Below are 26,259 nucleotides of genomic sequence, written 5' to 3' on the forward strand. Positions count from 1 at the left end.
ACTGTTTGGAAAATTGTTCAGGACTTGGCGTTGAGCTCGGAGAGGTGTTTGATTTTCGTCCTGTGTTATGAATGTAAGGTCAGGTGTGTATTCGTTTTTCCACCTGGCAGAGAAAAATGTTCCCTTTTCTTTTGGGTTGAAAAGTAGATGGAGGTTATTTTGTGAGGCCCATTCGGATATTTGTTCTCCAGCAGTGTTGCTAGTTTTATAACCCCATTCTGGATGGTAGGACGATGCATGAGACCTGTTCGGCGATATTACAATTTTTTTGAGGATAGGGACAATGATGTTAACAGTCAGGTACTCATTTTACAACCAAGTGTGGTGAGAGAAGCAAAGAGCCTTTTCCAAGGACTTAACTAGGCACCACTCAGATCGGGCTTGATCCCTGGTTCGACGAGCATCCTACCACAAGACGTCATGATCGCACAAATGAGGCGCATTTATAATGAACACCCTTAAAATGCATTGATGAAAATAATGAACAGGTATCTGTGTCAATTTTTCACATTATTATAAGTAATTTACAATATTCCTGGTCAAAGACAACTCTTCTTCATACTTCTTATTATTGTTTACTCAGTCAAAATGAGTATTGCCAAGCTGTGCATATTTAAAAGAAATTGAAGGAAAAAATAAAATAAAAAGATTTTTAAATCCCATAGTCATAGGAGGAGAGAGAAAAAATTCATTTAAACACTTTTCCCCAAGGCAGACCATGAAGGTCCTGTTGTTTCAAACATAGGGAACTGGAAACCCAATGAATCACACAAAAGCATTTTTTTTAAATTGAATGACAAACCTTGCCATAACATCACCAGCATGTCGATGAGGACAGCATTGAATTGACTCTTGCTTGAGTCCAGCAAATGAGACTCCACCAATACTGAGTTGACAAGTGTCTGAGTTGGTGATTGCGATTCTTGGCTATGTTCCGGTGATTTGGTACTGGGTCGAAGTAAAACAAAACGATGACGGAATCTAGGCAAGAGGGGAAAAAAATTTCAGATAAATAAATAAATAAATATGATGATAAAATTCATGGATAGGAATTGAAAATCATAGTTTTGAAAATAAAACAGATAAGTATGATTCAAGAACAAATAGCACAGCTATTATGAAGAAAAGAAAGCATAATTTTCTACATTTTTTCCCCACAATTCTATTCAAAAAGTAAAGCAAAAAAGAGAAGTTATATTTTCAAGAATTTTCAAGGCCCTGGATGCAAATGGAGCTCAGCTAAAACGGGAAACTTTTAAATCCCTGTTCTATACCTACATAATTCATATAATTACGTTTAAGGGGGTTATAACTCTTGGAACATGGTTACAACAGGGGTGAAAGTTGCAAGTTTGATTATTGATTATCTGTGGACTTTGTTTGTATGCACATTGCCTTTTCACACGCCTCCACGAAGATCTATCCCAGGGATGTAAATGCAAAGTTGAAAAAAATTCTGAAATTCTGCGAGCTCATTTCAATAGTCTAAACTCCAAGTGACACACCAGGAATGAGGTGATAAATGGCCTTGTGATTGTGACAACATTTTTAGGAATTTTGAGTGATAAGTCTCAGAATAAAATCTAAATTATTTTGTTTATGGATGGATTTTAATGATTTATGTCTCCTTTTTGTCAGGAGGAAATACCATTATTTGGTGTTGTTCATGCTTAAATCAGTGCCCATTAATTTAGTATTATCCTTATCTTTATGGATTAAACAGGGTTAAATTAGTTTGGGATACTGAAAAAAATCAGAATTTTGGAATTCTTAACTTATTTTCACTGCACGTAATCCAACACCTAAACTTTTATATCAAAATTATATTCAGGTCAAAATATTAACCCCAATGACTAAATGAATCTGACAATAATAAAAACTCGTACTCAAATTTCAACAACCATATCATTACTAAGGCCAATTTTGAGATTGGAAAGATGGTCACCTCCCGATATTTATCATTTTCTCAGGCCCCAAACCTTCTGCTAATAACAAAGGCAATAAGAAGTCCATTACAATTAAAATACTACATTAGGTTTAGAATCGTGTTAAAAGCCCTTTACTTTCAATGAGAACAAACAAATTTGATTTTTTTCCCCCACCACAGTCAAACGTTCGTGGCAGTCTCAACCAGAAATGAGACCCCATAGAAATTTCTCATAAAGACCAAGGCTAAGGGAAATGTATCTTCAGACTCATTATGACTGAAATGAATTGCAACACACAGGAATTACTTACAGAAACAGAAATACATTCCAATTGAGCCTTAGGAAGAAAGTGTAACAACAACTCAGAACTCAGTCATGAATACTCGATATATATCCACCATCTTCTACTTTCGATTCTGCAGCCCATGTTTTGCTTCCGGTAAACTAAAAATAACCCTCCTTGTTTACACAACAGATGTGAATCTAGTTCCGAATTAAAATTAGGAAAATTAGGAAATTCGAACGCTATCAATCCTTAGTACTTCCGAATAAAAATTCGGAAGCTGTCGTGGAAATAAGTTGAATGGTTAAATACACGTATAATCATAACTGACACAACAGTAGTGTAAATTAAGTGTTTCAGTACATTGAAAATGGATATTCACTACAAATTCTCTATATGTACAGCAGTATCTCTTATCACAAGAACTGTTGGTAGTGAGGTATTAAGAAATATTTAAATTGTTTGGGGAAGCTAGGAAATGTCTGAAAAATAGGAAATCCTAATAATTCTGAAAGATTTACATCTCTGCTATCCTCTGCCTCCCTAATGTACACGGAGTATGTAGGGATGTTGCTCGTTGACAGCCTCAAACTGGTCAAGAACATCAACCTCTGATGACCACGAACTCTTTTTCTTTCTATGTAGCCACTAAGTGTTGGGCTTTCAATGTGCCCTTGTCCCCACACATGGCCAAGAAAGGCCATTTGCCCTTTTCTTATGGTTCTCACAATCTGTATGGCTTCCCTATTCTATGCAATACATCGTTCTGACCATTTGATGTTTAGCAATCTTCTAAACAACCACATTTCGAAAGCTTCTAGGCAGTTTTGACATTCCTTGTCTAGAGTCTAGTATCTCAAAAATGACCATATCCACTCAAAAAGAAGAGAGGAAATCACATATAAATCATAGAGAATGGATTATGAGGTAGGGGTAGGAGAGTTGTAGTTATTGTATATGTGTAATCTGTGTACTTTGAGTAACCTACAAGCAGCAACACAAAAAAGGTAGTTACCAAGGCAGTAAGAAGCTCTTGACAGATCATTCAAATAATTACACCAAAATGTGTTGTGAGACTCCTGACTGACAATCCAACTTATGAGAAGTTTTTGGGTGATGCTCTATGTGGAGAGAGAGAGAGAGAGAGAGAGAGAGAGAGAGAGAGAGAGAGAGAGAGAGAGAGAGAGAGAGAGAGAGAGAGAGAGAGAGAGAGACAAAGAGAGAGAGAGAGAGAGAGAGAGGGGGGGGGGGGGTCAAACAGAGAATTATAAAGAGTCAAAAAGAGCTTTAGACACTTAGATTATAATATAAGCTTCTAAATAAGTTTTGATGTGGTCAAGATTGTTTTTTTACCACAACTTAACAAATTGCCAACCACTCACGAATTAATAACCCCACAGAGCCTGGCAATGGTGATAGGATAGTCTGACACTAGGAGTCTCTGAATGATTCTTGTAGGAAAGCTGGCCAGGGGTACCTGGCATTCTGGATCGCCTGAGGAGATCTGGGAAAAACATAAATAAATGAAATAAACACAAAATTCATCCTCAGGGTACATTCAAATATGCAGAAAAGTGATAATAACAAGAAATGAAGTGAGTAGGAAAGTGCCAGAAGACAACAAAGAATAAAAACGTCAGAGGAGGCGATGGGTGCTTGAACCAGCAACCTTACTGGTACGACAACTCCGCCTGGCTGGGGAGATTGTGACTCTACCGTATGAGCTATCCACGACCGACGGGGTTGAAGTTTTTATTCTCTGTTGCCTTCTGGCACTTTCCTACTCACTTCATTCCTTGTCATCTTCAAATATGTCCAGTATTAGCCCCAGTGCAGCGGTGCAAGTGAGCAAGGTGGCTTGCCTCCAGACAACACAGTACAGTGGGCGAGAGTCTAACCTGATACCTACAGGTAGTCCCCAGGGTATGAAGTAAAGACCTTTCCACTGTAACATGCTGTATACAGGTTGCATACAAAGCATTACAGGTGTAAATTCAAGAATTAAGAGAAAAAAGATAGAGAACTTGTTAAACACAACTTAGAGTTTAGGTTAACATTATTTTATGTCAGGGGTTCAGCTTGTACTATGTCTCATATTAGTCTAGCAATAATGAGCTCGGCCTGATACCCAAAGAGTGCCTATGATCGCAAAAGCCTGACTATTGTGTACTTGGGTAAGATATTTTTCACAAATAATCTCGCTCGACTCAAGTGTGGAAGTGTACCTATATGAAGTGACAAATATGGTTAATGCTAGTTCAAAAAAAAGGAAATTCTTATTGTTTGTTTGTTTTGTTTGTTTTTAAGGGTTTTACGGCGCTTGCAACACATTAAGGTCATATCAGCGCCAGTAAAAAGGAAGAAAATGGAATAGTAAAAAGTTCTAGAATTACAATTAAAGCACAAAAGAAAAGGTGAGACAAAAGGGAATTAGTTCAAACAGGGAACAGATGTAGATTCCAAGAGTACACCATCAAAGTACTTAGTTTGAGATCACCTAAAAGTCTCATCCAGACACAAGCACAGGTCCCAACTAAGAGGAATACACTCAAATGTCCACAAATTATATAATATAATATGTAAACTAAACATAATACAATGCATAACAGAGAGATGATTTACAATGAAAAAAAATATCATCTCCCAAAACCATACATTCGACTGTTTCCCTCCCAGCCACGGAACTCCGGCAAGGTTCAGGACAAAACTAAGTAATCTCATTCCAAGACAATGACAGGAAACAATTGGAAAACGGGTATGGGGGGATAGAAGACACAGCATGTACCTCCCTGCCCACTATGGGAGGTCAGGATCCCCACCCAGGAAATTCTTATTCTGCAGGCCTACTGGAGGAATAAATGAAGCATGTTTAACGGGTCGTATATTGCTATGTAAATATTCGTAAATATGTTTATTATACTCCTTTGAGCCAAAAATGTTTGTTATTCATTTCAGTCCCCACATCTTATATTGAATGATTATCACAATGCCACTACAAACATGACTACTGTCACAACTATTGGTAAATAAATATAACAAAATATATATGAACATTAATGGCCCTTAACACTTAATACAGGTAAACCTCTGAGTGTTTAAAGGCCACCCCTTTCCATTTCAACTGACCACATCCAGTAAGTCCAAGACAGTTTGTTGCAGCAGGAGATGATCTTTCTCCATTCTCAAGGCCACCACGATTTGAAGGTCCAGGAAGTTTACCAACTGGTGAAGGCAATTTGTACACATCTTTATCTCAGATGAAATTCGTGTGGTTTCTTCATTGTTGTTTCTGATTAATGACATTAAGGTAGCCATTGCTATATCAATTATAAAGACATTTCTTCATACAAGCATCAGGAATTAAGGCTTCACTGACCAATTTCGGTTTTACGGATTTTATTCTTTATCAATTGTTATAACTATAATCATTATAATAAATGTTAATTATCATCATCATTAATATTTTTTTATCATTGTTATCACCATCATCATCATCATCATTATTATTATTATTATTATTATTATTATTATTATTATTATTATTATTATTATTATTATTATTATTATTATTATTATTATCATTATTATTATTATTATTATTATTTTTATCATTATTATTATTATTATTATTATTATTATTATTATTATTATTATTATTATTATTATTATTATTATTATATTATTCTCATTATTGTTGTTATTATTATTTTTATAATCATCATCATCATCATCACAACCAATTCAATTCATGTTAATATAGCCAATGACCTGGTAAGCTCTGTTCCATTCTGTCCTACTTCCTCTGCTTGGAGAGAATGAAGATGTAAGGTGAAATTTTCGATCAACTTGCTTATGGCAGACACGTACATTGACTGAAGGGGGGGAAATGAAATTGAAAAATGAATTGAATAAGTATAACACTGCAACTTGTATATAAAGAAATCCTTGAGACCATGAAAATAGGTTAGCTATATGGATGGAAAGGAATACTAGTGGGGAGGCAGGGAGGAGCTTAAGTTATAGTTTGTTAAAGAGGAGAGGGGGGGGGATAAAATGGAATGTGCTTATATAACATTTGTACTGTTACTCACCATACTTAATACACACAATAATATTACAATGAGACCCCTGGTTGACATCATTTATGTTCATTCATAGCCGTGGAATCACGCAGTAACCCAGCCATCATTATGTCACCTTTAAAGTAGAGCATTGTGGAGCGTTTTTCTTGTTGCTTATGCCATTTTGCAAATTACGGATTTTACATTGCCACTTTTGGAAATACAGGTACAAAGTTTTGAGAAGACATAAAACAAGAGTTTGGATGTTTTGTAGAAGTTGCACTTTCACCAGAGCCAAAAACTATCATGATTTATGTGATATTTATTAAATGGACAGTTAGAGGATGCTTGACTATTGAAAAATAGTTTCTGTAAGATTTTTCCCCAACCCAATTAGTACTTGGTGGACAGAAAGGTAAGAAGAAAATAAAACTTAGAAATCAAATCTTTTACTCATGGGGAGAGTGTTGTACCAATCATTGTACCAATTGAATAATCAAGACCCTGAGCTTTAAGGATCCTAAGCCAAGATAAAAGTATAATAAAATACATAAAACAAAACCCCAATATGCACCTTTAACCGTCAATTGTTATAGGCTACTATGCTTCAGCCAAAATCACAATATAGACCCATTTGATTCGTCCTACAACCTGTCAACTCAGCCAAGACCACTTTTGATATTTGGCATCAGTCTGTCTAGGCTGACGTCATAAAAATGAGAGTGGCACCAAAATTCAAACAACTGAGCTCATGACTTCAATTTTCATGGAAAACCCCTTTCATGACAAATTAAATCACTATTACTAACCTTGAAATAAACATCAGAGGCAAAGAACAGTTTGGATAAAGGATTCAGGATTGACTCTTTCAAATCTGGAATCAAATTAAAAAAAAAAAAAGTTTAAAAAGCCCAAATAAATTATTTGGTAAAGATTAAATGTGTATACAGTTGAATTTCAATGTTTTTTAGGTGTTAAAAAATTGTATCACTTAAATACTCCAAACCGCGCAATTTTGATGTCAGCAGGAGTTTTTTCTCTCGAAATATTGGTCTTTTAAAACTGATGGCATTTGCTTTGAATTAAGAACATATTTCTAGCACATTTTAAAAATGCTATTCTTCTTTCTAGAAATATCAAATTTGTTTGATTAGTGTTGCTGGAAATATATGTTAAATTGATTCACTTTAGACACCTGTCATCAGAAATTACGATGTTTTAATAGCCATTTTCACCCATCTGACATTTTACACGAAGGTTGAACTACCCCACTGATTGGATTTATTCACAAAAGCTACCAAAATAAATGGCGAAAGAAAGATCTTTCTTTTGGTATAACTTTAAATTGTATTTGAGAGGGTTAAGTTTTCAAAAATAAAATCTAAGTTAAAAACAACTTTTTTTTAATAATTATTTTTTAGCGTTGAAATTTGCAACAAATGAAAGCCTGTCCTCTCTTTTATTTTGTGTCAAAATTTGAGTCAGATTCGTAGTTTGGTGTGATTCAACTTGATTCACTTGTTTCCATTTTCAAAATTGAATCAATATTTTGGTGAAAAAGGAAACACCGAGAAAGAGAGAGAGAGAGAGAGAGAGAGAGAGAGAGAGAGAGAGAGAGAGAGAGAGAGAGAGAGAGAGAGAGAGAGAGAGAGAGAGAGAGAGAGAGAGAGAGAGGGGGGGGGGGGAGAAAAAGAGAGAAAGTGAGAGATAGAGAAAGATAGAGAAAAACAGAGAGAGAGAGATATGATGCACAGACATCGGAAATTGTAATTCTCTAATATTCACATATTTGACAACTTTTTAAATCTAAAATAAAAATATCACAAAATTTTACTTTCCAAAGAAATTGGACTGTCATACTGATTATTGAAGTACAATCATACGGAGTACATTTTTTTAGGAGCAAACAGTAGTTATGCTTATATGGCTTACCTTGAAAAGGGCATGGAGTGATACAGCTAACAAGCTCTAAGATCAAGTAGGCATGGCTTCTCCCATTCCAATGGGGGAGGAAATGCTCCAGGAAACCGTGTACTACTGGCAAATTCTGGTCATTATTGAGGGGTACAAATGTTGAAATTACTGCTGCCATAATCATCAAATCAACATTATCATGATCATCATCAACATCATGAAGTATCATCATAATCATCAACATATCAATCATCACCGTCATCATCATAATCAAAGAGTATAAAACTAGCATGAATTTGCACATTTTCAATCCGTGTAAACCAAATATTAATGATTTTTAGCATGTCCATGGCATTCCAGCATTCATTTATTTACCCCTTGAGCAGGTTTTATTCAAAACCACAGTCACTTAAAGTCACCTTGTGTCAGGCATCATATTTATCCTTGCATAATTGCAATATCCTTTTCTGCATGCAGTCTGTTAATATGTGCCAAAATAATTGTTTTTCTTACCTCCACTCTTTGTGAGAATTTAATCAGCATTTTTAGTAAACTCTCACTCTTCCCTGAATCATCAACCCCATTTCCTTTGAAACCTATTGTAGTTGAAGTGGAGAGAAAAGAGAAAGAGAGACTCGACTGACTTTTTTTATAACAAAAGCAAATTTAACTAAATAAAATATGTCGAAGAGCAAAATTTGGTGCCATTATAAATTAATAGAACTTGGAAATTGAGAGAGAAAAAAATTGAATAACATATGCAAGGTCAATTTTACTGATTATTATTTTTTCCCAAATGGGAATTTTAATACTTTGAAGTGGGCAGTTGGGCATATGCTGAAAGACTGCAGAAACTCAAATTACCAACACTCAGCAATAGAAGAGTCAGAGGCGACACAACAGAGGTACATAGAATAATCAGTGGCAGGGAGATTTATTAAGAAGTCATCTGATGAGTTTGTGGGGCTTCCAATAACTCATTTGATTAGAGCACTGGCTTCACCCAAATAGGGAATGGGATTAATCCCTGGTGAAGTCGAGATTTTTTTTTTCTGGTCCCCCTTATCCACCCAGCAGTGACTGGGTTGCGAGGTCTGTTAAATCTGGTAGAAAGTATTTTGCGATCACGTTCTAGCAAAAGGGTATCAAGCAATTGCTATTGTCCGTTCAACACTACAGAAACCGGGACAAACTACAGCTTCATGGGCCTTATGGGCCTCTAAGAAATACTTTGTTGTTAAAGAGTTTGATTCGCATGGCATAGGAAATAAAGGAAATGGTATCAAATTATTTTCACAAAAGATAAGATCAGATGTTCAGAATCACTGTAAGTATAAGTGGCCCAGCTTTGGAACACTTTACAAAATGCTCAATCCCCATCCCCCTCCAACAAAATTTTAAAATTGTTTAAAACCATGGTACCAAAATCTTCACACACCATAATGCATTGTGTGTGTGTGTGTGTGTGTGTGTGTGTGTGTGTGTGTGTGTGTGTGTGTGTGTGTGTGTCAGTACTGGCATTCTCTCTATTTTGCTGTTTTTGTTTTATTTTGGTTTTAATTTTTTTTTTCTTTAAAATTATGCATCACCTTATTGTTATCAGTTTTATACCATTTCCCGTGCTGGTTTTTGTTTTATTATTTTAACTAATTTTTTATTTAGTGTACTTTTATATTTTGAGTATGGCATCGGCCTTGTTTTCTGTTTGTTTCTTTTTTTTTTAATATTCTTTTTCAGTTTTTATTATAGTATTGGCCAAATAATCCTGAATCTAACACTGTGGCTACTTGGCAACATTGCCCAAATATTTGCCCCCTCAAAATATACTGAAAAGCACGAATCAGGAAGAGATTACCCATATGACGACCTGCCAGAGCCATTCGTCTACTTCCCTAGCAGGCCGCAAGGCTTTGGATTTATTACCCAGGCCATACAAATATGCAGAAAAACATGAAACAGGAAGAGGTCACTCCCACGTGTATGTAAAATTGCCAGAGCCTACAAACAAAATTCCTAAATATGCATTTTCATTGTCATTAAACTTGCCTTCACCCTCTCCCCTTCCAAAAATAACGTGTAAAACATACTGATTAAATGAGTGTGGCAGATGTGAGGCTTGTTCTGAAGGTTAGGCAGTGAGACAAAAAGCGAGCTAAGTAGGTGCTTTGCATGCACAAGTGTTCACTAGCCTGTCAACAGCTGTGGTGATTGCTTGCTTTGCCTCACCTAAGGATCACACCCATGGGCGATTACTTTTTTAAAATGTAACTGGGGAAAACCTACCAAAGACCAGGAAATGTTGAATCCACAGACAGAGTCGAGTTGTGGCCACTGGGTCTGGCTGGCAGGCCATGAGGAGTTGTAGCTTGGAGTCCTGAAGACAAGCAGCAATTTGACTGGGGTACTGGTGATAAAAAAATCATCATTGGGAATTAAAATTCACTATTGTGGTTATTTTTGTTGTTATTATTATCACTATTGTTGTTGTTGTTGTTATTATTATTTTTATCATTATTATTATTATTATTATTATTATTATTATTATTATTATTATTATTATTATTATTATTATTATTATCATTATTATTATTATTATTATTATTATTATTATTATTATTATTATTATTATTATTACTATTGTTATTGTTATCATTTTTTTTTAAAAATATTATTATTATTATTATTATTATTATTATTATTATTATTATTATTATTATTATTATTATTATTATTATTATTATTATTATTATTATTATCATTATTATTATTATTATTATTATTTTCATTATTATTATTATTATTATTATTATTATTATTATTATTATTATTATTATTATTATTATTATTATTATTATTATTATTATTATTAGTATTATTATTATTACTAGTAGTAGTAGTAGTAGTAGTAGTAGTAGTAGTAGTAGTACTAGTAGTAGTCGTAATAGTAGTAGTAGTAGTAGTAGTAGTAGTAGTAGTAGTAGTAGTAGTAGTAGTAGTAGTAGCAGTCGTGGTAGAGTACTAGTAGTAGTAGAGTAGTAGTAGTAGTAGTTGTTGTAGTATTATAAATCTGTCTTCGATAACTAAAATAAAGCTTCTATTCCATTTGACAATTGTTATTTATATTTATACAAACTTCAAGAAACAAAATTTGCATTTAAGACTTAAATAAGATCAAGACAATCCATAATCTCATAAGCCAGCAATTATAAAACAGAGAAAATAAACAAACATTAAAGTTTATAATCTGAGTTAAGTAATTTGTAATCTAATTTTTGCAAGAATACAGACATCTGTGCAAAAGTCCACATCTATTGAGTACGGCAGCCAAAATAGAGAAACTGACCAGGAACTGCCAATCAAATGAAAAAAAAATCTAAAAAAGAAGACTGCATTTACTTGTATATAGTGTGGATGTTGTAGTCAGGAGTAGTGAAAATATGGGACTGGAACTGAATATATCTAAAACAGAATGTATGACGGTATCTAAAAATAATAACCCACCAGCCTGTGTAATAACAAGCAGAGGACAAACAATACAACAAGTTGAATGTTTCAAATACTTAGGCTTCAATGTAACATCCAATGGAAAATCAGATTGTGAAATAAAGAAAAGAATAGGTATGGCGAAGAATGCATTCAACCAGCTGCATACAATTATGAAAAACAGGAATATTAGCATGAAAACAAAAATCAAAGTCCTGGATTGCTATGTACTGTCTGTGCTGCTATATGGTTGTGAGAGCTGGACCATAAACAAGACCATGGTTAAAAGACTGGAGGCAGTGGAAATGTTGTTTTACAGAAGAATGATGAGGGTGTCATGGATGGAAAGGAAAAGAAATGAAGAAATTTTAGAAATGGTAAACAGAAAAAGATCACTGATAACAAAAATCATCAAACGCCAAATGGAATTTTTAGGACACATTATCCGCCACCCTGGTTTGGAAGTACTCGCCTTGACTGGAAAGATGAATGGAAAAAGAATAAGAGGAAGACAAAGAATAACGTATTTGAAAGGGATAAGAACTTGGACAGATGAAGCTGAGAAAGGTGGCGCTGCTTTAATAGAATTGGCAAGAGATAGATCAGCTTGGCGGAAGATGACCTCCGACGTCTGCTTCAGATATGGAACTACATGAGTGAGAGATAGTGTTTATCCATGGTAAACACCATGCTCTAATCTATCGACTCAATTCATGATCAGATCTCCAGATGATGGAACAGCATACACTTTACACAGGAAGGGACATGCAGTTGCTAGTACTAATTTTTAGAAAACAAAACACTGCTTTTATGCTTGTGGCAACCCCTAATTTAACAACCATCTCTAATAAGATGCTGAAAACTTTTTTTCTAAAGGCATATTATCGAATTGCCTGGTCGTCAGGTCAAACCCACAAAGCTAATTCAAGTAGTGTTGGAGTTCAAAGCCATACCTCGGCAACTTCTTAATAAACTCATTTTCAAAACATCTCACAGAGAATCCAGGATACAAAATAAATTAATAAAACTTAGAAAATAGTGTGATGAAGTATCACAAACCTCTATCTTTTCAAAACACTTCAGAAAATCCAGAAAGGATTCCACATGCTGAAATGGCACAGGGTCACATGATCCTGGTAGATTTGTTGAAATATCCTGGACCTCTTCTATCTCTTTGGATGCACAATGGACCTCAGGAACCACCTGCTTCTGTCTCTTGGATTTCTGTACGGATGCAATAAAGTATTATTATTATTATTATTATTATTATTATTATTATAAAAATAGACCTGTATATGAGCTCTACAAAAAGTGACTGAAATTTTCAATAAACCAATGACATGAGTTTTAAAATGTATGAGTGCAGTATCAGAGCAAAAAAATGATAATAGACAATGTGATTGACATGGCAAGTGTCATTACTTAATGTGCTTTGATGTAGAAATAGAAGGAATGACAATTAAGCAAGTCATTTATAAAAGTAAAGATGACTTTTTTTTAAAAAACAATGCTTAAAACTATTTCTACTGATGAGGTAATTACAGCAATGGCTTTCCAAACCAGACACGGTCACAATTAAGGATAAGCACTCTTAAAAGCATATTACACCCTTATGGCCATACTTTAATATAAAATCTAACCAATGTTATACTTCCAGTCGTAATCAATTGAATTTATTCCTAACATTCCCATCTTTACCCATGCTTAACAAGTCAGAACTGCAATCAACACCTCATACATTGTAAGAACAACAAAAGAATGTATCAATGTTAAACTTCAATCACTCTATGGTGGAAATAATCGGAATAAATATGATTTTATTTTACATTATGGAGATGTAGTAAATTATGATAATAAATTTCTGGCAGACAGTCAGTGGGGTGTAAAATGCAAAGAAAAGGAAGTAGTGACATAATCGAAGAGTAAAAAGTGACAGACAGTGAACAGTATGAATGCTAGAGTAAAACAATGGCAAACTAATCTGCATATGAATAAATTAGTTACAGATATTTTTCCTTTTAATTTGGTGCACAAATTTGAGTAGAAACATCATCAAAGTTTGTAATGTGAAGCCATCAAGAGGAAAACACCGAAATGCTTGCACATCATTTTACATCCAAGACAAAAAAAAATATAACAGTACATAAGTGAGAGATGATTTACAAGAAAAAAAATATCATCTCCAAAAACTATCACTATATATTTGAGTGTTCCCTCCCAACCAAGGACTTTGGCAAGATCCAAAACAAAATCAAAATCTCATTCCAAGATAAATACAAAAAAGAAAGCAAGTTGGAAAATAGATATAGAGAGATAGAAGACAGAGTAAGTGACCTCCCTGCCCACTATGAGAGGATAAAAGACCCCCACTCAGTGACAGAGAAGGAATAGAATTCCCACTTCACATTAATATTCACAGCAATGGCTGCTACAACAAAAGTAATTTATTTTTCTATTTAAAAACAAATATCGTTTTCCACTCAGTGTACTCTCATTTGACTGTTCTTCCCTAAGCAAAGAATACCAGCTGGGACCTTGGCAAAATCAAATGGTCCAATTTGATGAAAAGGAGAAAAGGAGGTCGAGATAGCTTAACCAAAGGGCTTGGAAACCACACGTAAGGAGAGCTTATGAAATCTTACAGGCATGTAAGTGGGCATCATCATTCTTTTCCCTCGAAATGTATCCTCAGACCTCCTTTCAGTGTTTGTAGAATTCTCAGACATCATTTCCACTATGGTCGCTCTCCATGCCACATCATAATTCTTAAAATACAGCTGTACAAAAGATAAGAGTAAAAAGAAATTTTTAAAAAAATATTCTGTTAAAATCAGTCTCAAAATGTAGCACCTCTTAAACAAAAGTATTTGAGTTGGTCAGCGCTTTGTAATTAAAAATGTATAAATCGACTGATGACCAATTACACTTAACACTAAAATATCAAAAGCAACATAAAAGTGATAAGAAAACTATGTTGCAACTCTTATAGACTACATTACATTCATTATACTGCTACTGTCACTATGACTAAAATATGAACACTCAATGCATTTTTTCATCTAAAATTTGACGAAAATATCAAAATTTCAGACAACATAAGAACATTAATATTTTCTTTGCAAATTTTTAAACAAATTTTCTGGAATAGGCAAAATCAATGGTAATAATCCATCTGATTGATTTCGTTGGTTTAAGTGAATAAAAAATAAGTAAAATTTCTGTAAAATCCTTAGATGGATGATTTCTATCCTGTTTTCAATAAATCATTACTAGGCTTCAGATTAGATAGGTGAAAGCTTGCTCTGACTTAAAACACAAGTAAATAAAATTTTAAAATGTTTATCAAATTTCCTGTATACTTCATAGTGAAAATCAAAATTATGAATTTTAATCATCTGAATAAATTGTGGAATATATAGATCATTATGATTAACAATGGACAAGGCATTTCAGGTTTATAGATTGGTACATGGTCTGGATAGGATAGACTTTTCTGATTTTTTTTCATATCCAAATATTACTTTTACTAGAGGGGACAGTTTAAGATTCTTGTCTCTAGATGTTCGGTATTCGTATTGTCCAGAAATGGAACAATTTGAAATTTGAAACAAAGAATGCAAAATCTATAGATTATTTCAAGGAAGATTTATATATGATGAATAATACTTTTTTGCACTACTGTTGACAGGGCTCTCAGTCTTGTATGTACATATTATGCATTGTTATATTATAATGGTTATCTTCTATATGGGTGTGTGTGTGCGTGTGTGTGTGTGTGTCTGTGCTTTGCACGTCACGGTTAAAGATATGTGTTTGTACACCACATTTACATGAGTACATTTAAGTTGAAATACTATCTTTACCAGTGTATCATTATTGTAATCTTTAATCAATAGATTTATGGCATTACTATTAATATTAAGGGCATTCAAGGGATTTTATCCTATTTTGCCCTATACGATATATGTTATGTTAAGGCAAAATCGTGTATATGTTATTTATTAATGAGTATATTTACTTTTAACTTTCATTTTAGTAGTCCTTTAAAGCTATAAGGCCCATGAAACCATAGTTTATCCCCATCAATACCAAGCCTTTGGATGAGACACTAGTCTATAGTAAAGTACTTTCACTAGATCTAACAGATACAGCTACCAATCCAGTAATGGATGGATGGGGGAGCTCAGAAAAAATCTACTCTTCACCAGTCCCTTTGTGAGTGAAGCGAGTGCTCTACCAACTGATTTTTCAGGAACCCTTTCTTTCATATAATGAAGTAAAGAGACTGAACAAAGACGTAAAGAAAATTCAAATATAAAGAAAGCCTGTCTCAAGGCTGGATTGGTCAAACTAGAATTCAGTAAATCTAAAACAAGAAAATTTTATTCCAAAGCCACCATTGTGATAACATTCCTAAATTTTGCCTTAAGATTGTTCTGTTGTTTTGTTTATTGTAACTAAAATGGACTTGCCTCCAACTGTGAACATTTCATAGAATTACGGAAATTTGGCTTCAATTTCAGAAGTTCATGAGCATTCCAAGTCATTAAAACTTATTGAAAATGAAAATTTAATGCCAGATTACATAAATTTAAGGATTCTGAAGTGTTATTTTATCATTGTGAGGGAAAATTGTTTATTTTCAAAGTAAACCATAACGCCTACAATTTTTATCACCTAAAAATTACGAATTTTAACATTTTCAATTAGGCAGGTCTGCTTTTTAAAAAAGGGTGTTTAACTTAAACATTCATAGCTGCCCCTTAAATCTTAATATCACTTTGCAATATCCATAAAGAATAATAATTAAGTCAGGTATCAGTCCCCAAATCAATGCTACCTGGCCACACAATAAACATTTAGTCATTTCAAGTTTATTTCTCCTTTTGTCTCTGTTAATCTATAGATCATAACTCTTGTCGCTTAAGCACATTTTTTGTGTAACAGCATGGCTCAGTGGTACGGTCTTTGCTTTGTACCCTGAAAGGTACCAAGTTTGAATACCAGCTTTGATGTATGTCCTTGAGCAAGTCACCTGACCCTAGCTCAGTTTGCAGCACCGACGCCTGGGTTATTCCAGTCCTCCCTTGGACCCCAAAGACAAATTTCCCCTATGGGATGAATAAAGAGAATCTATTTATTATTGTTTTGAATAAAATTAAAACTATTAAATCAAAATAATACATTATTAAATCAAGATACCTTATGAGAGCAGTTCAATTTGATGGGGACGAGGTGAGGCTGGAACACTTTGTAGCAAGTCAAAAGGCCAATTAGGGCTGGATCAGGACCCTATCAATAGGAAAGAACAAATATTTTTTTTTTTAAATTAACTTTATTTTGCGTAATATCCTGTACGTGACTTTATGACAAACCATCCTCATCCAACCATTTTTCTTTTCAATATATGTTTTGCCAACAATAAATATGAATTTCAAGATAATATATTTTCAATAACTTACACGCTTTTAAAGAAAATCAGTAAAAATATGAATAATCGTTTGAAAAATGTTTTAGAACAGATAATTGTAGCTTAATCAAGAATGAAATCAATACTTTCACTAAATATCCTTTAAATTACTGGTACTGAACTCTCGCTCCTCAACCAATTTTTATTATTATCGAAATTATTATTTGTTGTATGTGTTATTTAAGTTCATTAAGTTCATCACTATTAGCCAATAATGGTTCTTTTGATCCTTTACTTTCAGAACTACCGATTTGAAAAAGATCCAAACGTACTTGACACTGCCAAGACGTGGAAACATTGGAGTCGAACATTCTACAACTTTATTGATGGTTTAGCAACTGAACAATGTCAACCTAACAAGCTCTTCCTATTATTATCATTATTATTATTATTATTATTATTATTATTATTATTATTATTATTATTATTATTATTATTATTATAATTATTATAATTATTGTTATCATCATCATCATCACAAGCATCATCATTCTTATCATTATTATCATCATCATTAATATTATAATCATCATCATCTTCATTCTTCTTCTTCATCTTCTTCTTAATATTATTATTATTATTATTATTATTATTATTATTATTATTATTATTATTATTATTATTATTATTATTATTATTATTATTATTATTATTATTATTATCATTATCTGTTATTATTATTATCATTATCATAATATTCATTATCATCATTTGATCACTTGGACACTTTTCTCACCAACTTTTCCATAAGACTAAGAAGTTCCTGCACACGGAAATAACAAATATCTGATTTCCTCGTGAGTAGAAATAGCAGATGACAAGCAAACGGCATCTGGAATGAAAAAAAAAGAGGAAATAAAGAATAAACAGGCTATGGCACACAGTATGCAATGTAAAATGTTTCATATCAAGCAAGGAGAGGCAAAGGTCACATTGGCCTAATACAAATAATACCAATTAAAGTAAATAAGTTGTTTAAGCTGTATTTGTGAAGTGAATTCACAAAAGTGAATGATCACTTTTTTTTAATGTAGTAAATAAAGAAACAAGAATAAAAGTCTGCCACGAAAAAAAAAAAAAATTTTTTTTTATATAATTTTTTTAAAAATAAAATAACATTTTAAAAAAATAAAAAATAATAAAAATAATAAAAAATAAAAAAATATATATTTTTTTTTTTTAATTAAAAAATAAAATATATATATATATAACATAGACGGGAATGCAAGATGCAAACTCTGGAGGATTCAGTGATTATGGCGACTGCTTTTTTGGGATTTTTTTTTTTCTTTCTGATTTTTCTATCTTGCTTTGTCTGGCACTGTATCATACACGTTTTTTCATATCTTGATTCTGTAATCTGGACATTGCTTGTAAAACAATAACAATATATATAATAAAACAAAATGTGAGTATACACTTACTAATTTGGTTGAATTAATAAATAGAAAAATAACATTGTACAGCTTGTGCAGATCATTGTGACTCTCCAGATAGTCAAAAACCAGCAAAATCCATCTTAGAAGTAACACCTGGATGAAGGTAATGATATATTCAGTATTAAGAACGTGATTTTTTGCTCGGAAAACGTGTTCTTAATGCAGTATCATAAAAAATAACAGACTGAAAAAAAAAATCAACAAAACCAGCCTTTCTTGACTGGGTGAATCAAACCTCAAACTTTTGATTGCCAGAAGTTCTACAATCACACGTAGGAGATATACTCTCATTTGAAACCCCTTGCCTTAAAAGCAACTGTAATTGTATTTGGAAATATTTGTTGATGTGTTGATCAATATATTGAGAGAAGGCTGACACATGTGTTTCCTGTAGCTAAGAACGATCCATTTCAACCTCTGTTAAGCCCCTAATCCTTATCAGCATTCACATACAGTTAAGAATAAGAGACCAAATAAAAATAGCAGACGATAAGTGGCCCATAATCTAAATCTAGTATTATGTTGGGATAAGCAGGATGTTGGAAACTAATTCAAATTCATAAACTTTGAATAAAATCAAAAGAAAAAAATGATGAGACTTGGAAAAGTTTCTTTTTAATTGATGAGAATAAACATAATTTCTAAAATGTGAAAGAAAAAAAATGGTCTAAAATTTCACATTTATGGTCATATTGACTACTATTCAGGATCCCCATAGCTCAGCTGTGGAGAACTTGCTTCACATGCATAGGGACCGAGATTGATCACGGATGAAGTCAAGATTTTTTTCTGACCCTCCTGTGCACCCAGCAGTGATTGGGTAGCTGGATCTATTAGATCTGGTGGAAAGTATTTTGTGATAGACTAGTGTCTTATCCAAAGAGTAGCAAGCAATTTCTATTGACCATCTCAGGCTAAGGAAACCAGGATAAACTTGATGGGCCAAATGAACTCTGATAAACTGCTTAACTTTACCATCCCTTCAACTTCACGGCATCCAGTTTATCTCAACATTGTACTGTTTTGAGGCAGTGGTCACAAATATGAAAAAAAAATGAAAAAGGTGATAGTTGTAGTAATGGTGACAATAACGATGATGTGCTGGGATTTGTAGTAGTTGTGGTAGTGATGGTGATAATTATGATGTAATTGTGGTGGTTGCAACAATGGTGATGGTGATGATGAGGTTAAGGTGGTGGTCATAGTAGTGATGGTGGCAATAGGATGATAATGTGGTCGTGGTTTAGAACTGGTGGTAGTGATAATGATTTGAAGGCGGTGGTCGTAGTTGTGTTAGTGATGATAATGATGATGTGTTGGTGTAGTGATTGTATTGATAATGAGGTGGTGGTGGTTGTAGTAGTGGTGGTAGTGATGATGATGATGATGATGATGATGAAACTGTGGTTTAAGTAGTAGTGGTGCGGTACTGAAGTTGATGTGGTGGTGGTGGTGGTTGTAGTAATAATTATCATGTGATGATGATAATGTGGTAGTTGTTCTTGTTGTGATGGTGTCATCATGGTTGTAGTAATGGTGATAAAAATGATGATGATTTGGTGGTAGTTGTAGAAAGGGTGGTAAGATATTGTCAGGGGTGAGAATGACCGGTCACAAAAAAGGAGGAAATTTTTCATCGTGAAGATCATGACCCATCCATGCGACCATAACCTATAAATTTGAATTTCACTAAAATTAACTGAGATGCGATCCAAAATTTGTCTCGCAGCAATTTCTGACACGACTCTGTGGAATTTCAAAAGTTGAAAGTGTAATTACAACATTTGGTGATGTGGTGGTGGTTGTAGTAGTAGCGGTGGTAGGGATGATGTGGTAGTGATTGTAGTAGTATTGGTCGTATGGATGATTGTGTGGTGGTGATTGTAGTAGCTGTGGTAGGAATGATGATGTGGTGGTAGTTGTTTCAGTAGTGGTGGCAGGGATGATGTTGTGGTGGTTGTAGTAGTAGTGGTGGTAGGGATGATGATGTGGTGGTGGTTGTTGTAGTGGTAGTAGGGTTGATGATGTGGTGGTGGTTGTAGTGTTAGTTGTGGTAGGAATGGTGATGTGGTGGTAGTTATAGTAGTAGTGGTCTTAGAGATGATTGTGAGGTGGTGGTTGTAGTAGTTGTGGTAGGAATGATGATGTGGTGTTACTTGTAGTAGTAGTGGTGGTAGGGATGATGATGTGGTGGTGGTTGTAATAGTAGTGGTGGTAGAGATGTTGATGTAGTGGTTTTAGTGAGTGTGTGTGTGTGGGGGGGGGGGGGGAAGACTTCTCTACCAGAATAATTTAGGTATTGATCTTATGAATTCTATATTTTTAAAAAAGAAGAAAAGAGAAATAGAAAGAAAGGCAAAGAGGGATAAGAGAGAGAGAGAGAGAGAGAGAGAGAGAGAGAGAGAGAGAGAGAGAGAGAGAGAGAGAGAGAGAGAGAGAGAGAGAGAGAGAGAGAGAGAGAGAGAGAGAGAGAGAGAGAGAGAGAGAGGGAGAGAGAGAGAGATTAAAAAGGCAATAGGTACCTACAACAGAAAAAAAATGGTGGTCCAGACCCATTTGTCCCTTCCCTTCCCTTCCCCTTCAACCATCAACTAGCTAATCAAAGAATACCACTGGTCTTCTGTGTCAAATGTGATATCTATTGCCATTCTGTCTGGCCCGACGTCATAAAAACTTGACCGTCACCAAATTTCATGACTGAGCACAGGTGTCAAAATATGACATAAGACATAATGGTGATTTTGTGGTTTTGAGGAAAATGTTTGACACGGCAAATTCAGCGGAAAATTTCTGAGAGATTCTCAAAATCACAGTTATTTATCCAAAAAAAATTTGAAAAAGGAGGAATTGTGATGGGGATGGGCGGAGATAAACCACCATTTAGGCGGAAATCCGCCTTTAGGCGGAAGATTCTCAGCCCTGGATTGTAGAGGTCGACCTAATCAGAATTTGACAAAGTTGCCTGTGTCTGGAATGATAAACTCGTGAAGGAATGTTTTTCCAGTAAAACCGAAGTTTTAAAAATTTCTGTATGAAACATGGGTTCAAGTAGGTTGGCCCAAAAAAGCCTGAAATCCATTTCCAAAAAATCCAAAAAGCCTGAAATGTATTTTGAAATGTGACCAACTGTCTCATAACAGTATTATGTAAGGTTGATCTAGATGCCGGAAATAAATTTAAATCAATTTCAAATGGCCGGAAATCTGGATTAAACCAGAAATCTTGCACCCATGTATGAAAACTCTTTTAAAATATATCAACATACCTCAATAGGGGATGGCCCTGGCTTTTGAAATACTTTAGGACCAATGTGAAATATGATGTCAACCACCAGACGCTGAGGCACGGCAGATTTTGGTAAGAGACTCTTGATCAGTTTGGTACGCAATACCTGGGCTGAAGAATTTTAAAAATCTGAAATATGAGCATTCCATCTCTAACATGATAATAAAAATCCATTACCAATACATTTCAATATCAGAGGAGAAAACAGCAATCACTGAGAACCTCATTAATGTTAAAATCTATCAAATGTAACTGTCTTTCAGAAAAGTAGTAGTTAAGAACATTGAATAAATTATAAAGATCATCACCATGTGCAGTTGTGATAATGATGATGATGAACATAAACGAATTGCCAGCAAACTTAGGCTTAAAGATTCTCGCTATAGTTGTTAAAGGGAAACCGTGAACAACAATTTATCAAAATAATTTCAACTTTTCACAACATGGAAAGACATATTTCATGATAATGGACACTAATTGATTTGACCTTCTTTAAATTTTTTTTAAACATAAGATATTTAAACACAAATTTTACCCATTTTGATTTTACTACTAAGCACAATATCCAAAACTTTTTTCAACAGCTCTGAAGACAAGCCATGATTTGCAGCCTCCTTTGCGATTTGATCCACGGATAACTGCACTTTGATGTTTCCTCGTATCTTTGTATTTTCATCCACTGGAAAATGATAAACAAATAACAATTCACAACTGCAATTAGTATAATCATTTTTGTAAAGTAGTGTCTTTTGAACATATATTAGAGAGAATATCTGTTCTTACCAAATACAAATGTAGTTATCAGGACATAATATGTTAGCAGAAAATGCTATCAAGTAGACTTTGAGATAAATAATATTTAAAATTAGAAAATAGTAAACAACATGCAACAGCTTATTTCACATTATTAAGACCGAGATCGATCTTGAGTGCAGTCAGGATTTTTTTCTGTGGCCCTTCTCTCCACCCAACAGTGAATGGGTAGCTATGTCTATTAGATCTAGCAGAAAGTGCTTTGTGACAAACAAGCACCCTATCCAAAGGATCTATTTAGTAAAATATAAACACCAAAATAATCTCCTGCCCCATGGGCCAAATGGCTCTGGAAGAGCATTCTGTGAAAGAGAAATTATAAAGAAAAGGGAGACATACTTTTAAGAGGAGAGTATTCTTACCTTCTGTGGTTAAAAAAGTTATAGCCTCCTCAATAATGCCTGTCATTCTTGTTATCTGGTTAAAGCAAGGTTGAAAGTCTTCAATTCAGTTCACAGAGAAAAAATAACAGTAATTACATCTACATCTAAATCTAATGCTCAGACTCAGATTAAAAATGGCTCTTATTAATACAACTACTTTTATACTAATAAGTACAGATTTGCCAACCAAGAACTAAAAAAAAAGGTGGCGGAACCAGGATTCGAACCCACATCGTCGATTCTCGTAAAACTTCCAGGGCAGACACTAAACCATTTGGCCATGACACCCACTTCGAAGTCGACGCATATTGTATGTAGAAGTAACAACTGATTTAATGTTGGATAATTTTACGAAGTGGTTATTCAGAGTCGACTCTGGATAACTGTTGGCAGTTATTCAGAGTCGACTCTGGATAACTGTAGATGGTTATTCAGAGTCGACCCTGGATAACCATGTGTACAGATATTTAGAGCTGAGTAGCCTATCGAAATATCAAGTTGAGTTCTTGCGAGATGAGTTTCTTTCAATTTGAATTGTTTTATATTTAGACACAAGTTGTAATGAATTCTATTAACAAATTCAGAACAATCAAACAAAAACAAAACAAAACTTAAAAAGGAAGAAAAAAAAAAGACACGCTTATAAACCTTATAAAATCGTCAAATGAATGTATTATCATGTTACAGCTAAAAAGTACACAAATATTTACACCCATTTGCTCCATCCCCTTCCCTTTCGATCATCTTCTCATTCATGGCCACCATGTGTCTTGTGCTACCTTTGACATTTGGTGCCAGTGTGTCTAGACTAACGTCATAAATAAGGGTGTGTCACCAAAATTCATGCAACTGAGCAGAGGTGTCAAAAAATGATAGAAGGCATATTATGGTTTTTTTTCCCCCTGAACTACCACTGAGCAGAAAATGTTTGACATGACAAAAAACAACGGAGCATTTATGAACAAATCCTAAAATCCCAGAAATCCGCGGAAGATTATCATCACTGGTCCCCACTATATTTTTTTAAATATTTCTTTTTGTTTTATTTTTGTTTTTTTGCAAAATCTCGACAATTTGCAAAAAATTGCAAATTTTGCGGCCGCAATGCAAATCACCGATGCAAAAAACTGCCATGACAGAAGAGACAAGAAAATACCAAAAAGTAAAACGATTTTTTCCCGTAGGGGTAAACAGAGGTGGGAGAGAAGAAAAAAAACAGAAAAACCGTGTGGTTGGTAACTGGAAGTGGAAGTCGACTCCCCGACTCTGAATAACCGCAGCCTAATGTTATGTTCTTATGATATTTTATTAACTTTCCTTATTTCTATGTGCATTTGGAAACATTCCATATTCTGGAATGTGGATAATTGTTTAAAAGCGCGGAGTTTCAAATATGTGTCTGGGGATAACGAATTTTCATTATCCCCAGACAGGTGTCTGTAGGTACTTTGGTAAACGTCCATTTGGCCCTCCAGCAGGGAGCCGATAAATGGCCTACTGGCTGTGACCCGATTTTTTGGACTTTTGAGTGATGGGTCTCAGAAAAAGTTCCATAGATTTTTTGTTTATAGATGGATTTTCATGATTGATGTCTTATTTTCTTCAGGAGAAATTACTCTATCGTTTGGTGTAGTTTATTTTAAAATCAATGACAATTTAGTATAACTTTTGATTATGGATAAAATAGGGTATAATTTAGCTTTGGATAATTAAAAGATTAGAACTTGGTAAATCAAAATTTCATGCTGGCACGTTTATTTAACATCTTAAGTCTTAACTTTTTTTATAAAATTAAATTCAGGGCAAAGTTGTATACCGCATCCATGAAATTCATTCCAGTAAAATCCTTACTCAAATCTTAGCGGCCATTTTAGACCAGTTTTAAAATCCAAATGGGGGTTACTACCGAAAATGCAACAGTTTTCAGGTCACAAAGTCCGTCAGTAAATAACAAAGGCAAATAGAAGACCATTTTTCAGCCTTTAGACGACATAACTTTTTTTCTGCATATCTGATTTTCACAATTTTGGTATCATTAGAATCGTGTTGAAAAGCACTTTAAAATGATATATAGGTTTCATTGAGCTCAATCCAATTTGAATTTTTTACCAAAGTACCTAGTGTCTGGGGATAATAATCAGTCACAGTCACAGCTCTATTTGAATTTGAATTTGACTAGATAGACGTCTAGGCTAGGCTAGGCTAGATCTAAATTTCTGAAAAATCAAGATGTTTCTTAGAAAGTTGAAAGATGCTAGTTTTTGAAACAGAGGTAGGTTTTTTTTTTTTAATATTTCCCTTTTACGTGAATGCATGCTCAAGGCGAATTGGACATTCAGCGGAGGTTGGTAAGCCAAAGGCGAGGCTCTCCTCTAACTCTAGATAGACCCTCTAGACTAGGCTAGGGCCCTACAGCCTACAGTCTACAGTCTACAGCCTACACAGAGAATCTACTAATTACCATACCGCTGTGATTATCCCCAGACACCTGTCTGGGGATAATAAAAATTCGTTATCCCCAGACACCTGTCTGGGGATAACGAATTTTCATTATCCCCAGACGCATATTTGAAACTCCGCTCTTTTAAACAATAATTCACATTCCAGAATATGGAATGTTTCCAGATGCACATAGAAATAAGGAAAGTTAATAAAATATCTATAAAAACATAAAATTAACCAAGATTAAAATCAGTTGTTACTACATATACACAATATGCGTCGACTTTGAAGTGGGTGTCATGGCCGAATGATTTAGTCGTCTGCCCTGCAAGTTTGACCAGAATCGACGTTGTGGGTTCGAATCCTGGTAACGTCACTTTTTTATTTTTATTTTTAAATTCCGTCTTCTTTTTACAGAACGTTGAAAGGGATAAATGTCCCATCCATCCTCCCCCCACCTTTTTTTTTTTTTATTAATAATAAAAATAATATAATGATGATTATGATGGTAATAGTAATGATAATAACAATTATTACAATTATTTTATATTACAATTATTTTTTATTATTATTATTATTATTATTATTATTATTATTATTATTATTATTATTATTATTATTATTATTTGACCAAAACAAAAAAAAACAATAATAGATCTAGAGCAAATTAAATAATGAAATAATATTATCGGAGAAATAAAAAATTCAACTGATTAAAAAAAACTCTTGCTCAGAACTCGGAACAAAAGTGAAAACAA

General features: G+C 34.0%; 1 protein-coding gene across 1 annotated transcript in view; it reads right to left on the bottom strand.

The window, feature by feature from the left end:
* The window catches only part of LOC144980929 (centromere protein I-like), a 33,482-nt gene that overhangs the window by 6,156 nt on the left and 1,067 nt on the right, over positions 1 to 26,259 (bottom strand). Inside the window, exons 2-17 of the mRNA XM_078928868.1 lie at positions 23,039 to 23,093; positions 22,399 to 22,542; positions 21,844 to 21,974; positions 18,564 to 18,671; positions 17,876 to 17,971; positions 16,872 to 16,961; positions 14,312 to 14,446; positions 12,729 to 12,893; positions 10,470 to 10,590; positions 8,700 to 8,782; positions 8,205 to 8,319; positions 7,082 to 7,146; positions 5,980 to 6,083; positions 5,338 to 5,500; positions 3,594 to 3,715; positions 803 to 981 (exon numbers count right to left, since the gene is read on the bottom strand). Of these exons, the coding sequence (XP_078784994.1) occupies positions 803 to 981; positions 3,594 to 3,715; positions 5,338 to 5,500; positions 5,980 to 6,083; positions 7,082 to 7,146; positions 8,205 to 8,319; positions 8,700 to 8,782; positions 10,470 to 10,590; positions 12,729 to 12,893; positions 14,312 to 14,446; positions 16,872 to 16,961; positions 17,876 to 17,971; positions 18,564 to 18,671; positions 21,844 to 21,974; positions 22,399 to 22,542; positions 23,039 to 23,084 (1,867 nt within the window). The 5' untranslated portion in view covers positions 23,085 to 23,093. The remainder of the gene's footprint in view (positions 1 to 802; positions 982 to 3,593; positions 3,716 to 5,337; positions 5,501 to 5,979; positions 6,084 to 7,081; positions 7,147 to 8,204; positions 8,320 to 8,699; positions 8,783 to 10,469; positions 10,591 to 12,728; positions 12,894 to 14,311; positions 14,447 to 16,871; positions 16,962 to 17,875; positions 17,972 to 18,563; positions 18,672 to 21,843; positions 21,975 to 22,398; positions 22,543 to 23,038; positions 23,094 to 26,259) is intronic.

The sequence above is a fragment of the Berghia stephanieae genome, chromosome 10 (genome assembly GCF_034508935.2).
Source record: "Berghia stephanieae isolate SIO BIC M18660-M18661 chromosome 10, UCSD_Bste_1.3, whole genome shotgun sequence".
Lineage (NCBI taxonomy): Eukaryota > Metazoa > Mollusca > Gastropoda > Nudibranchia > Aeolidiidae > Berghia > Berghia stephanieae.